The 15,099-nt window shown below is 40.9% G+C and overlaps 1 protein-coding gene across 1 annotated transcript; it reads left to right on the plus strand.

Moving 5' to 3' along the window:
- The first annotated feature begins 646 nt into the window (after positions 1–646).
- On the plus strand, positions 647–2,700 carry LOC118738379 (protein atonal). The gene has a single exon (XM_036469304.1). The coding sequence runs from the start codon at positions 1,297–1,299 to the stop codon at positions 2,398–2,400; it is 1,104 nt and encodes a 367-aa protein (XP_036325197.1). The 5' UTR covers positions 647–1,296; the 3' UTR covers positions 2,401–2,700.
- Positions 2,701–15,099: the final 12,399 nt, after the last annotated feature.

A 15,099-nucleotide genomic window follows, 5' to 3' on the forward strand; every position in this document is an offset into this window, starting at 1 on the left:
AAAATATTTTTATTTTATTTTCTTTTTCAGCTGTTCGTCGTCCTTGATGCCACATCAAAAGAATTCTTCCGAAAAAAATTTTCCGTTCTTAAATTTTTCAGAAACACAAAAGCGAAAATATGGAAAGCCTGATTCTCTCACCGCTCTAAATTCACGGAAGCCATAAATTAAGAATCTAAAATCTAGAGGTTCTTAAGTTTCTTAACTAAGTTTCTCATTTAGCAAGTTGGCCAAAATATTAAGTTAAGTCAAGTTAAGTTAAGTTACGAAAATGAAGTCAAGACTAACTGAGCTTTTTTCTTTTTTGGTAAGGAGCACTTAGTATGTTTTTTCTGGATTTACACTGAGACCGACTCCTTAGAAACATGTGAATATAGCGGAGTGCTTGATTGCTTGATTCGTCAAGGAGCTCATCGTATTAAGACACGTTCCACTGCTAAGGACCATTTGAGAGGAGATTCCTAAGTTGGCTTGTTTCAGGGAGGTTGTATGTATAACAAAAATGTTTCTTGTTCAAAAATTAATTAATAAACTCAAAATTTCCTTTGTCTAGTTTTTATTAATATAAAATGTCTACCCATACATTTACTGTAAATAAAAAAAAACGGTATTTTTTTGAGTATTTAATTCGTATGCCCCCATGCAATCCACTGAGTGCATATTCGAATGAAAAAATACTCTTGTACAAATACATGCTTCTTCTACATAGCGTTTGACAGGCCAATCAGCGAAGCGCACAAATCTTTTCCACCACAGCGCCAGAGCAGAGTGCAGCGCCTCATTGGCCATGGGAAGGTATGTGAGAGCACGTGCTGTTGCTTTTCGTTTGATTTTTTGTAGCCACATTGAACCTTGCATTAAATGTTGTTGGTAAGCGTTGTTATTGTATTTGTTGTTGTTGCTTGCTGAAACATTAAATTCCAACACATGTATACCAAGACACCAGCACCAGCTGGCGTAGATGAAACCTTATAAACGCAGCCCAATCCAAAGGCTCCAACCACTGGCAATGGCAAGCGCATAAACGCTGTACAAAAACAATGGCTAAGAAGGACTGACTGGCTGGCAACCACCGTGAGAGAGAACACTTCATTTAGGTTTTTACCTGTCGTCTACCTTGCCGGCCGACTGTGGTGAGTTGCAAGTGAATAAGGGAATCGATATAAATATCGCCACCAGCAGGCCGACGAAGGCATACGCATACAGGACGTGTACGTGAAGGTTGCATCGCAGTCTGTATATTGTTTTAAATTAAGATTTTCTTGAGTTCGAAATAAAACGACACATTTAGCCAAGATGTCGTCCAGTGAGATATACCGCTACTATTATAAAACTTCCGAGGATTTACAGGCATTCAAATCGAATGCGAACGAAACGTACTTTAATCCAATGGGCGCCTACAATCCACCGCCATTGATTAGCCACAGCAATAATAATCATCAACAGCAGCAACAGCAGCAGCAGCAGCAGCAACAATTCAATTGTGCTCCCACCCACAATTTTCTGCCGACCAACGGTTTCATCACCTTCGAGCAGGCATCTTCCGATGGCTGGATTACCTCCTCCCCCGCGAGTCATCGTTCCGAAAGTCCTGAGTATGTGGATCTCAATACCATCTATGCGAACGGCATACACAATGGCGCTCATGCACTGCATGCAACTGTTACGCAATTCGGCCTGCATTTGGAATCTCCGTCAGTGCCAGCGTCGTCTACACAGCTAACAGGATTAACAGCAGCGTCATCAACTGCAGTCACAAAAGCCTGTCCCTCCAAAGGAGCTACCAGCAGCAGCAGCAGCAATAGCAGTGTAACAACCAAAGCAAAGCGTTCCTACACACGCCGCACACCGAAAACAGTGCCAACCTCGTCCGCTCAATTGCCACCGATCTCCAGCGACACCATCGTTTCCATAGCCACCAATGCCGCGGCTGCGATTAGCGCGAATCCACATTTAACGACCAACAACGCCTACACGTCAGATTTCCAAAGTTTCGATTTTGATCACGCCGCCGCGTTATTCGATGGCGATAGCGTCGATGACGACGAAGTTGACGATCATATGCTACTATTCGGCGCTGACGATGATTTCGAAGGCGCTGATGGCTCTTTCGAGCTGGTCGACCAATCCGGCACAATGCAGACAGAGGGCGCAGCCGCCGGCATCGCGCAATCCGGCACTAAGAAGCGTCGCGGCAAACAAATCTCGCCGGTCATCAAGCGTAAGCGTCGCTTGGCGGCAAATGCGCGAGAACGCCGTCGCATGCAGAATCTGAATCAGGCCTTCGATCGGTTGCGGCAATACCTGCCCTGTCTGGGCAACGATCGTCAGCTTTCCAAGCACGAGACGCTACAAATGGCGCAAACTTATATATCGGCGCTGGGCGATTTGTTGCGCTAAAACGAAATGCGATGATGGTGCAACGTAGTGGTTGCGCCGAATGAAGACGTATGTATGTAGCCGTAGCAGTATTTTTGTTGTTGTTGTGAGATGCAAATGACTGAGTTAGAAAATACAAATTAAGTTTAAAATTGTGTTGAATTATAGAAATTTCCATAGTTGTAAGTAAGTGTGAATTTGTTGGAAAATATTTATTTAAGATTAGTAAGAATTGTTAGAAATAAGAGGGAGTAAAATTTTGTATACATAATGAAACCGGAAGACAAAAAACCTAAGCCTGTTTATAGTTAAAAAAAAAATAAAAAAGACAAATATGTACTAAGTAAATAACTAGTATTTTCTTAAAAAAAATATCTTTTTTTGTTGTCAATAACTTCTTTAAGGCTTCAAACTAGATCAGTGTTTCGGTCATATATTGCAGACGAACACTATCCTGCCTATGAATCCGTCCAGCAGCACTCTCCTAAGTAAGATAAGCTGGGAATGCGGTTTCTGTACCGACTTCGGTTACCAAGTTTAAAAAAGAAATATCTTAATCGATGAGGAAGAGGAACAGAAGACTCTGCAATAAGACGATACGCGACCGATCATGGTATGCCAACAAGAAACCGTCCAAAGAGCTCCTAGGACCTGATGGCAATACTTCTGTGATATATTGTGGAACACTTGGAAGGCAACCAGTTATAAATGACTTTATCAAAATGTCCATTCTATCCCAGTTACGCGTTGAAGCCAACTGGCGAGTGGCCTACATCTCAAGACGATATACTTGGGCTTCTTGTTAATATTCACTTCCCTCGTTTGGTGCTTGCCCTTGTGCGTCCTGATGTCGCTACACAGTTACACAAATGATGGCACTTCGAAATGGCCGTCAAATCCCCTGGGTGAGATGGCGTCTTTCCAGCTGAGCTTCAAAAAGCTACCATGCCAAGCCCAACAATATTCTCCCGAAGCGATCGTGGGCAAGTCAGTGCTCCATGTTGAGCTGGATCGACATGTATTGGACTTTCGCCGTCTTCTAATAAATTAGGGAATATATTGCTAGGAGTTGCAGGACGGTGAACAATCAGCGTATGCGTTTACTGGGCAAAGGCTTTTAACCTGACTTCAGTAACTATCTACTCTGATAGCCTAGCAGCGATCGGAACACTGGACGACTAGACAACCTCGTTGATAGTGGCGGCAAGTCCTTCGCTAGTTTTCTCTTTACTAAATTTGTGCCTTTTAATACTTTTGTACCGAAAGTTCAGTTACATAGAAGGTAACAGACAAGCACCAAGACCGTTTCGAAGCACAGAGCGTTGTTAGGGTGGTTTCTACGGTGATGGCATGGTGTTGTGCTCTTTCTGGCTTTCTTCGTGAAAGTGATGCCTGTAGCGGTACGTAGAACTGCATTCTGGTAGGTTTGCAAGTTTCTCCACTGGACGTCGCTCGTTCTTGCCAATCACATTGGCGCTGCGTAGTTAGCCACCGACCGACCGAGCCCTTTATACATATATTATGAGCATGATCTCTTTGTCGACTGCTCAAGTGCTGCCGGCAAGGGGCTTGAGGACGTTGTTGCTGGCTCGAAATTTGTTACAAGCAGCTAACGCGTGCGCTGCGTAGGAGACGAGACCGCGCTAGGGTTTTGGGAAGGCTGACCGTCGGTATCTTTGCGCCGTAAACGTAGGCGTCCAGTTTGAGCCTGATCTCCAGGTGAAAAGTGTGACAATGGATTTCCCTGCCAAACTCCATCATGACGAGAGGATACTGAATGAAGATGCTCTAAGTTTGTCTGTTAACAGTATTTGTTCTTCTTATACGGAGGATAAAACCCGTTTGATTATTGCCAGTTCAACAGATTTCCTATTTCAATCAAGATCTGCACATTCGTTTTGTCTTTTCTGTTTAATTGTGTTAACTTGTTTTCAAATAAGCAGGTGAAGACTTGCTCTCAAGTAAACAAGAAAGCCCTAAAATCAGTGATTAATAGTTAACTCGATTTTTAATCCCTTTATGCTGAAACATACGCACGCATACACAGACACACTTAGGCCTACTTGTAATCATTTGCAAACATGAAAAGCTGTGAAATTATCACATGAAAGAAGCTTCCGTTTCTCTCACCTTGTTAGCGGCGTCTTTTGTATTGGCTCCCACGTGCAATCGATCGATTCGTACTGCTGCTGTATCTACGCACTCCTTACATATGTACCTCCTGCGTCTCCTTCGACTGCAGACAAAGTGACCAGTCAATTTGTCAATTATACAAATTGTCGACTTTGCTACCCGAAAATCCTAAATTCGCAACTTTAACAAAAGAGGCACAACGAGCCAGGCGTTTTGGTCAAACGAGGCGAAGATTGTGATACGGTGCACTCAAACACAGGGCGAAGTGTAAGCGATTTCACAGGGCCGCGTGAAAATGCCACCTGCGTGCAGCTGCCAAAGAGCTGGAGCTGCTAAGAAGAGGCTGAGAGGAAGCGATGGGCAAGTGGAGCAAAAGGAAGGATGCATTTTAAGGGCACCAATAATGGGCAAATAAATGCATGAATGAGTGGAGCCGCACGCAGCGACTGAATACCTGCCAATGAGTGCATCGATTCGACGATGGCCGCATTAAAGTGCGAGTGCGGGGGGAAAAACGCACAAAATGCGACCGGCATACAAATGCTGAGGGCTAAAGGAACCGAAAACCGCACAATCTACGTCAAATCGCATGTCTTTGTCAATTTCGCTTTTGGGCTAACAACAACCACAACAACAGCAACAACACACTCTTAATCCGCAAAAAGGTGCAACATAAAGTCAAGATCACCGCAGTGTAGCCGTAAAGCCGCCACTGAGTGTGCGATGAGCTGAGCTGAGCCGACAAAACGTCACCACAACAGCATCTTCTTGCGAAGCGGCACTAGCGGCTGCGCTTTTTTGTGGGTAATCCGGGTGAACTGAAAATAAATTTGTTATAAGCTTAATTGGTTGTCTATACAACACCTTTTTTTTTGAGGGGGAATGTCCCCTCCTATTGCAAGTGTATTATTATGTTTTTTTTGGGGGCCAAATGACAAAGTGATTAAGGCACCCTTTGACATTTGGGGTGAATCGTTTAATGAGCTTTAACACCATCAATTTGTCATTGCTTGTTAGTGTCGCAGTTTGGTGTTGCAATATTCTGAGCAATTGATCGGATGAGCTTGACGTTGTGGTTTCGCTTGTCTTTCAGTGATTATTATTATTTTTTTTGAAGAGAGTAAACGCGTGCAAAAAAATGCGCATGTACTAGAAGCTTTTGCATTTTGTTTTTTTTCAATTCGATGGCACAAAGTATTTCCACATCTTTAAAAATATTATCAATATTCCATTCACTATTTTCCTGACTGATCTACGTTAGCCCTACAGTGTTTTTGTTGTTACCCAAATCCAATTATCTGGCATAATGATTTTCTCCAATTCTTTTTTGCTTGATTTTTTTTTATTTTTGCTTAGTGTTTGTGGGCTCAAATCACGTAACAATTTCCTGCTTTCCTGATCATTTCTAATAATATTTTCTTAAGTAACTCGCCCTTATGTTCCTTTTGACGTGCAATCGTAAATTTTCTAATTCCACCATGCCATTTCACTCATAGCCTGTGTGTAAGGGTGTGCAAGGATATAAGCACGCATCTCCTAGAAAACCTTTGAAATACTTTTTTGTAGATTTTTGTTTTTTTTTCTCTTAAATTTGTTGTGTGAATTTTTTCATGCGTAATTGCTACTTATTTTAGTTTTTCGTTGTGGTTTTTTATTTGTACTTTTATTTCCCTTATTTTGTTCTTGAACTGCGGCTTTGCGTTTTTAATTTTTTGTAAAAGTGAATTGTAGCGTTTGTGTAAACTGTAATTTATCGTGGAAATGCTGTCGCTACTTCTCATTTCTTACTTACGCCTCTTTCACCCCATAACCGTACTCCTATTACCCAGGCCCTAACCCAGCGCTCATCCGGCCCTCAAATGTAGTTAATACGTAAATATAATTTACAAAGAGAGTAGAAGAAGATAATTTTCTTTGCGAAAACATCTTCTTTCGAAAAGTATTCCAGTGGCTTTGAAACCTTTGGCAAAACTACTAACAGATCTCAAAAATGACTAAGCGGCAAACTTGGGTTCACCTAAGAGCTGATGGTCCCTTTACAAGGGCTGATTAAACGGGGAGTGGAGTAAACTTTCTCAAAAAATTTCACAAAAAGAACCAACTTAAAAGTTGTGGGCAGTTTTGTGACACAGGGAATGCTTTCGAAAAGGGGTTTCATGGCAGCACTTCTACCAAGTGGTGGACATTTCTGGGGGTATTCTTTCCACCTGCCTTTTGAGGCGCTCTAGCACTACGTCAAGGTATTTGATTTTTTTTATTTAAAAATTGCCCTTTAACAATTATTTTTTGACTTTTATTTAATTACTCCTTAAATAACAGCTTTTCCTGATTTCTATTTTATGAATCCAAAATAACAATTATTTTTTGATTTTTATTTCAATAATCAGCAAATAATAGTTATTTTTGATTTTTTGAATTATATATCTTAGATGACAGTTATTGAAGACTTTTATTTATACCACCTTATTAACAGCGAAAAATATTAATGACTTTTATATGTATGACTTAAAAAATAAAAAGCGGTGACTGATTTTTATTGTTGACTTTTATAAATAAAAGTCTTCAATAACTGTTATCTAAGTTATGGTCAGTGTGTCATTGAAAGAAATAGCTAAGTGAATTTAATAAGGGAAGCGTTTGTCACCACTGTCATTTTGGACATTTAATTAAAATTTTTTTAAAAATTTTTGATTATCAAACATCTGGATGTTTGTATTCATTTCCAACCTAAAAAACGCTATGTCAAAAGTGTGCGCCTTATGAGAAGCTGCCATTTGATCCATAGTCAACTTATAGGCATCTTACCATTAAATAACCAACTAAATTAAGTCATTAAAACTTACACAAACCTCTTATTACTTTAAAAGACAGCACAACTCCTTGTGAACGCCCACATAAAAGCTCAAGTCCTTAATCCAAGCGGTAATGGGTATAAAATTAAAACTAATTATGTGAATTTCCTTTGGGGCCCAAAATGATTATACTCCGAAAACAAACATGACAACGCCTACTATTCGAAAAAAAAGCACCGAAAATCAACAAAAATAACAAGAAAACAGGGTAAGCTAAGGTAAACACAGCAAATAAAATTGGGATTAAAGGAAGCTTTGGCAAAGCATACCGCAAAACAAAGAAGAGTGCATTAAAATCAAGAGTAAAAAAAAAACACACAAAAAATCACACAACAACCCGAATTCCCATAAGTTCCTGCTTCAGGTCGAACGCGTAGACGGAGGCGTCTGCATGCGAACAAGTGCGAAGTTGAGCGGACCTACTAGAAGCGTTCGGCCAACACGTTCAACGGCGCTTTGCTGTCGCACCATATCTCAATTGACTTGACCGCATTGACTGACTGATATCGACAAATTGGTTTCATAACCCAGAACAGTGCAGGAGCAATATCAATAAATAAATAAAGCAAAAATCAGGCATTTCATCGGATTTGTACTCGTCAATGACCTAAACAAATTGCAGCAGCGCAGCGCTGTACTCCGTAGCACGTCACAGCCGGCGACGATATCCGCCGAAGTGATCGACAGCAGCGATCAGCCAGTTGGCAGCTCCCTAACCATTTAAATTGCGGGCGCGCACATCCAGTTGTCGCAACCGCGTTTTAATGTAGTTGTTTTTGGTGTTTAATCTTTAGTCTGAATTCTTTTCGGTTTTTCGTTCTTTATTTGGTTGGCAATTTTTGGCCAGCGATCGCAATTGCCAAAAACGGATCATCGCCACGCTTAACACACCAACTGGGATAAAATAATGTTTACTGCTCGTACGAGTGAGTACAAGGCAACAACGGCGGCGCCTCGTAATTATCAGCACAGTATTGGCTACGCAAGCGTAAATCGCGTCGGTTCGTTGGAAGCTATTGGTGACTCCTCTTTTCTGTGGGGATGCGATTGTTTTTTTTTTTTTGTTTAAGCCGCAGATAACCTTGTTGTTGTATGCATTTTCGAGCTGTGAGTAAATTGATCACGAAGCGCCAAATCGATCACCTTCGCAAATGAAGATGTTAACGGAAAAGGTGCGATACGTTTGTCGATTTTGTTGGCATCCACTGGTGGGCGAATCTATGTACATATATATGTAAGTAAGCATGTATTGGCATGGTTTGCTGGATTGCCATAGTATTATTCTTATGTTATGATCAAGGTATACCCTTTGAAATGTCCTAAGCCATTTCTAATTGTGATCTGATACTTCCTCTAAACTCTGTCTGATCAGTTATGACATTCGAACTATAAAGATAATTTAAAAAAGGCTTGAGCATTGTGTGGTGGAGTCTGGTTCTTGCCGTAGCGTAGGTTAGGTTATGTTAAGGTGGTTGTCCCTTGTCAAGAGACTCACTTAGTCCTCGATCGTTGGTCCTTTATGAGACCGCTGCGAACCGTAGCTGCTAAGTTACGAATCATAAATCACGAACCTAAGTGCCTAAACCGCAATCTGGCAAAAGATGGATGGTTTATGAAGAAGTGCTACAACAAAAGGACTCCGGTAAGATATTTAATCTAACTGCTTAAATACCGATAGGAAAGTGGCTAGTCAGTAGACTTACCAGATTTGAGAGGTCTGGCTTTGCGAGGTTAAAGAGATCCCTAGACCCACCCTCGGCTAGAATGACCTCACAGTAGCAAAGGCTACGGTTTTTCCCACAGCGTTTGTCAATAATCTGACGCGATCGAAAACTAGTTAAGGAATTCCCCCAGGCTCTGTTTGCCGCCAGGATGTCTGATGGAGAGCTCCCTGGAAAAGACCCCACCACTGATCCATCTGTGCCTCCTTTTAACCACTGCCCCCTTTCCAGTCTTTCCTTAATGGGTTGTGCGGTAAGAACGAGATAGCAGGTGCCAGGCTAGTTAAACAGTGCCCCTTTTTATCAGAGATGAAATCAAAGTCCGCGAGAATACCAGAGTGTCCAAACCCCGAGACAGTCAGGTAACCAGTACCGCTAAGTCTGATTGCCGCCCTTGCTACAGCTGCTTTACCTGCGATATCACCAGGTGTCATATTAAGCATGACGTTAGGGGCTAGAGGGTGAGTGGTCCCAAGCGCCCCACTGATTCCAATGAGCGCGGCTCGTAGCACTCGCTCCAGCCTACTGACTAAGGTAGCACTTTGCAGTGCATTCCACTAGACGAGGACTCCATAGAACATAATGGGCTTAACTATCGCTTCATAGAGTCAGGAAATAACCTTGGAAGAAAGGCGCCATTTCTTACCTATTGCCCCTATGCAGGTATGTATATAGAACAACTGAAGCCTTCCTTGATCTTTTAGACTTTCGCGACATCATCCTAACATGAATGAAGCCCATCTACTTGATCCTGTGAGAAGGCGGTAGACGAATGACCCCGATCGAGGGAGGAGTGCCGTGGGATACCTTATACCTCGTAATGAACAAAACGGGTTTCGTTTTTCTAGGATTTACAGCAAGTCCGCAGTTCGAAAACCATCGTCGTAAAGGGCATCTAAAAAATTATGCCGCCCTAAAAGTGGCACATTATCCGCCTAGGCGATCACTCGACACCCCCTACTCGGCAAATCCTTTTGGCAGCCTCGACCGACCTACTCTTCATGTATGCATATGGAGTTCCCGACATGCGGTAGCATATAAATACCCGAATGACGAAGAGAAAAGCTTATGGATGGTACAAAAAATTTTAGCTGGGAAATGCTTCTCTATTTTCTAAAAATGCATCACTGAAACTCCTCATATTAAATGTATATGCAGATATATCTGATGAAAGTTACGGTAAACCATTTCGAATGCCTTATGTCAGGTGAGATAAAAGAGAATTTTTACTCTTGGCGAGTTTACTGTGCTACTTTTTTTTCTTTTGCCACGAATGTAATTTTATTTATCGAAGTCTATCTCCTCCCGATGGATTATTAATTTCGATGGTAAATAACCAAGATAAGCTATATTTCTCAGCACACATACTCAGCTTTTGCGACGCATCACTGCATTTACTACTTGAGTGTTAGGCAGTTAGAGAGAAAAGTTTGGCCTAAATGTGACCAAAGTATGAACAATGGCATTCCCTACCTCGAAAGATCTTCTTAAATCTCTTTGGATTGTACAACTAAATGGAGTGTTGTAATGAGTAGATCCGAATATCAGAGAAAAGCTCCAGTCGCCTCGTTGGATCAGCGACACTCTGGCTCAGTTACATACGTTCTGGATATTAAAGCCGGTTAAATTCCTACTTATCCAAAATCAATTCGCCGATATCAAACACAAGTCCAGCTTGTGAAGTGACCCCGTTCGACACTAAATATATTTTCATTTGTCACCTCATACCTATTAAGTTGAAACCCTTCTCCCTTATGTCCGATCCTGTCAAAAAAATATGTGTTTTCTCCACGGACCCTTAATCGAGCTAGACGATGATGCCAAATACCGATCTGTGCAGAGCAAAATAAGCAGCTACAATAACAACAATGACCCTAATTACCACTTCGAGGTGACTAAGGCGTTAAAGTAGAATTCGCAGAAGGAGCCGTTGCCAATTCCAAAAACCGATGTATGTATGTGATGAACATTGCAGGGTGAAAAGAAGATCTAAGTATTCTGGAACGAATCTTCGTTATCCCTAGTAAAATTTAGTTTGAATACAAATCAGTTTCGGTACTGAGCTGCCTGTGGTGCATTTTTCGCACTGAAGATGGCAAAGCGGCGAAACCGAATTTCACGAGGGATGGAGAAAACTCGTTCGAAAATTCATCGTTGCATGATGAGTCCAATAAAAACGCGTGAAGCCTGGTTTTTCTCCGCCTGATCTTTCCATCGCAGAGAAGGCCTTCCCCTTCCACTCATAGCATCAACGGGTACATTGTTGAATAATGTAAAAGTATTTGTTTTATTGGTAACGCAAAACCGCCTATGTGAGATTACGTAAATTTTACAGGAGAGAGTAAAAACTGTCCTATATCAAAACGATTCTCTCTTTTATAAAACAAACCTATTTCAGGCGAGTTCTCTATTTCGATATTTGAATATGAATTGACAAGTGTTGATGCTAGAAGCTTCCGGAGAGCAAATCTCATTTTTGCCACAAACGTCAGTTATACGGTTTTACACTTCAAACGACAATATTTGCTGATGTATTCGCTTACCGATCAGGAGTAATAAAAATATTTTAAAAGCCAATTGGCCAATAGTTCAGTTTACTTCATTTGCTTCTGCTGAGAAAGGCATCCAAATGCATGGAGTACATTCATATGTATGTATGTATGTACATATTTAGATATGTATGTATGCATGTGTAAGAATGTGTGTGAACTTAATCAAAACTTCCAGAAAGAAATATAAAACTATGAGCTGCCTACTATGCACTTCGATTTCTTGAATTTCAAAAAAAAAAAAAAATCTCAGTTTTTTTTTGCTACTGCTGCCTCTCAACTTTTGGATGAGTTAATGTTTCGATGAGAAAAGGATGAATGTGAGTGGCCATGCCTGAAAATGGCATCGAGACTCCTCGTAGGACTATCTCATAAATGTGCCTAGCAATGTACATACATACATATTGACTATGCCTGTGATGGTACTTAGTAAACAAACTACTTCTCCGATTACAACGCACCGTTATGAAGATTTCGCACGGCATCGACGCGCTACTCAATTAACCGAAAATCAACGGATGATCACTCTCATGTCAGACGAGAGGCAATGATCGACCAATCAGTCAAGCAGCAGAGCAGCCAGTCATCAATGCGGGGCAGTTTTGTTAGTTAAGTATGTATGTATGTAGTTGGTATGCAGTTGTGGGCAGCCGATCCGTGCCGTAGCGAAAACAAATTGGGCCAAATCTGTCTGAGCGTAAACATAGGCGCCCATGCGTACATATGTACATATGTATGTATATACTATGTACACATATTTATCCACCTACACATGCATATGCTTACATATGTGCCTAAATAAGTACGAAATTGTGAAAAAATCGCAAAGGTTGATGGACTAGCTACCACTCCACACTTGCCACAATGTAGGTGGCATGCAAATCTCAGTTTGATTTAAGCTTTGGATCTTACTGCCGATACTGATGAGCGAGCCCACCTCGGGTAAACAGTCAAAAATCAGTGGCGATAAGTTTGGAAGAGATGCCGAAATAGCATGAATGTGTGTGTGCTTATGAACAATGATGTATGAAAATGTATAATATTACTTACGTATATATCTGTGGCCACTGCATTTTAGTTGCACTAAAGTTCCTTTGAAGTTGATTATTGCATTCCTTTTGACCTGTCAAGGAGTAATTCCAAGACCTAGCGATGCGACAAGGATTTGCTGTGAAAAGCGTAATTCATGCATACATATGTAGGTAATAAAATATATCCGTTTTTTGTTCTAACTCTAACTAAGTTATCCAAGCGAATCATAAAATTCGTTCAATTTCTTGGTAACCACGAAAATTTTGCAAGATTTTGTGATTCACACTAAAATATTTTTGTTAAATACAGAGTCATTCTGAAGCTGAAATTCAGGAAACGTGTCTTTAAACACCTACTTTCATTCAAAATAGCTTAAATTTGGAAACTCTTTACGAGTAGGTGCAAATCGTTTGATGATAAAATAGTTCGAACTCAAGTGATCTGCATGAAATATGCCAAAACCGGCCAAGAGTTGAAAATTAAATTATTATTAATTTTTTTTTTAGTCACACAAACCGAGTACCTGTGTTTAGCACGTAGCCGCGTCTTGTTGGAACGTAATCTACTAGTTACTATGCACCTTCTTAGTTCTATGTTCTTGTGCGTTGTGTACTGCCCCTGACGAAGTCTTGTCATCTGATCACCTTATCAAGCGCTTGCTCACAAATAAAATTGGCATAAATATAACGCTGTTGCATTTGTAGCGTCATGTTTTCCGTGGGCCATGAGAAATCGAAGGAGAAGATCGCAAGGAAAGGTGTACAAATATTTATAAACTTTTCGCAAATAAACCTGTGAATGAAGAGAGGTGCAGTAGACTAGGCATCCAGAAGGTCGAGCACAGCAAAAGCCCAAAAATCATCATTCCGGGCCTGGCCGAGCGGAGAAGTAAATTGCGCCAGGGTTAAATATGGCCCATTCGGATGGAAAGGGGGAAGGAGCGCTACTCCGAAATCCCTCAAGATACAACGCAGGGGAGGCTTTACTCTTCCTCTGCTACCAGCATTGCAAACCGCGTTGAATACTTTCAGATCTGCAACGTTTCTATTGATTCGCCGCATTATGTCTATATCGTTGTAAGGCTCATAAAGCTCATCGCTCCATCATCTGCGGTATCTGCCATTGCCAACGCGCAAAAATAAGAAACGCCCTCCCGAAATACAATAAAAAGATTTGAAGTGCTAAATGCAGGCCAGCATTCAAAGACATTACAGACAGTCCCAGAGTCCAACAGAACTCTTGCGAAAACGGTCAATAATGAAATTTGTCTCCTAAGAAGACCTAATGGATCATTCACGAACCGGGCTGATTTCAGAGCGCTGACGATTTCATACGTGTAGGTCGTTTTCCTGAAGAATATGTTTAATTGGACGGACAATTGCCGGATATATGCATATTTCTGTAAGTACACGTATAAAAGTATTGATCTCAAATAAAAATTGCATTAAATGAAAGCCATTGAGGAGAGAAAGTGAAGCATAGTGATTGAATGTCTTAAAAAATCACAGAAATCAGTATCGAGTTCTTGTCATGGTTACTTGTTAATTTTGACAACTTTTTCAGGCCAGCCATCAAATTAACTCAAAACACATGCACACACACACACACACACACATACACTTGCACATGAATGTTTACAGATGCATGCTTATCTTAAAAACTTCAAGCCGAAAAGGGTAGCGTGAATTGTTTAAAAAATTTTGTTAACTGAAATTGCCACACGCAAGCCATCGCTTTGAGAATGACAAGTTATTGCTGTTGTTGTTGTTGGTATTGTTAGGTGATCTTTCTTGCACCGCAGCTGAATCTGCGAAGCTGTTTATCCAGAGAAATTGCCAGCTCTCAGAACTCGACAGAAAATGGCAAGACGTACAAAGCCGGTCGAGCTGTTGACTTTGTGTGATTTTATTTTTGGCATTGGGTCATTTGATACGGTGTTTTCCAGCTCATTTGCTTGTAATTGGGCACCACACCACTGAAGATGGGGCAGGGCTACGTACATACCGTACATACTATGTACATAAATATGTAGTAGCAAACGGATGCTTAAGGACGGTGTCGGCATGTAGCGACTTGCAAATGCGCTATAGTCATAGTTTGAGTGAATTCAGACAAATCAAGTTGAAGATTAAACACAATACTTTTATTTCTCTACTCTGCGCGTTGGGATGAAAAATCGTTTCAGTGAGAGCCACGATTTTTAATTCTAAGCCAGAGGAAATCTGGACGAATTCATCTTCCAGATCGTCTATCATAAGGGTGAACTGTTCATTTATGGATTAATTTTGCATTTTCTGTGCAAGCAAAAGTTCGTGTCTTAAGTCTTTCGTTTACTTGCGTAATTTCAGTTCGTTTTTATTAATTTGAATATTCAAACATTTAAAACTAATGAACGCTATGTGAAATATTTTGTTCTAGCTTCCATTTTTCGTG

The sequence above is a fragment of the Rhagoletis pomonella genome, unplaced genomic scaffold (assembly GCF_013731165.1).
Source record: "Rhagoletis pomonella isolate Grant_MI unplaced genomic scaffold, Rhpom_1.0 Rhpom_scaffold_00004, whole genome shotgun sequence".
Classification (NCBI taxonomy): domain Eukaryota; kingdom Metazoa; phylum Arthropoda; class Insecta; order Diptera; family Tephritidae; genus Rhagoletis; species Rhagoletis pomonella.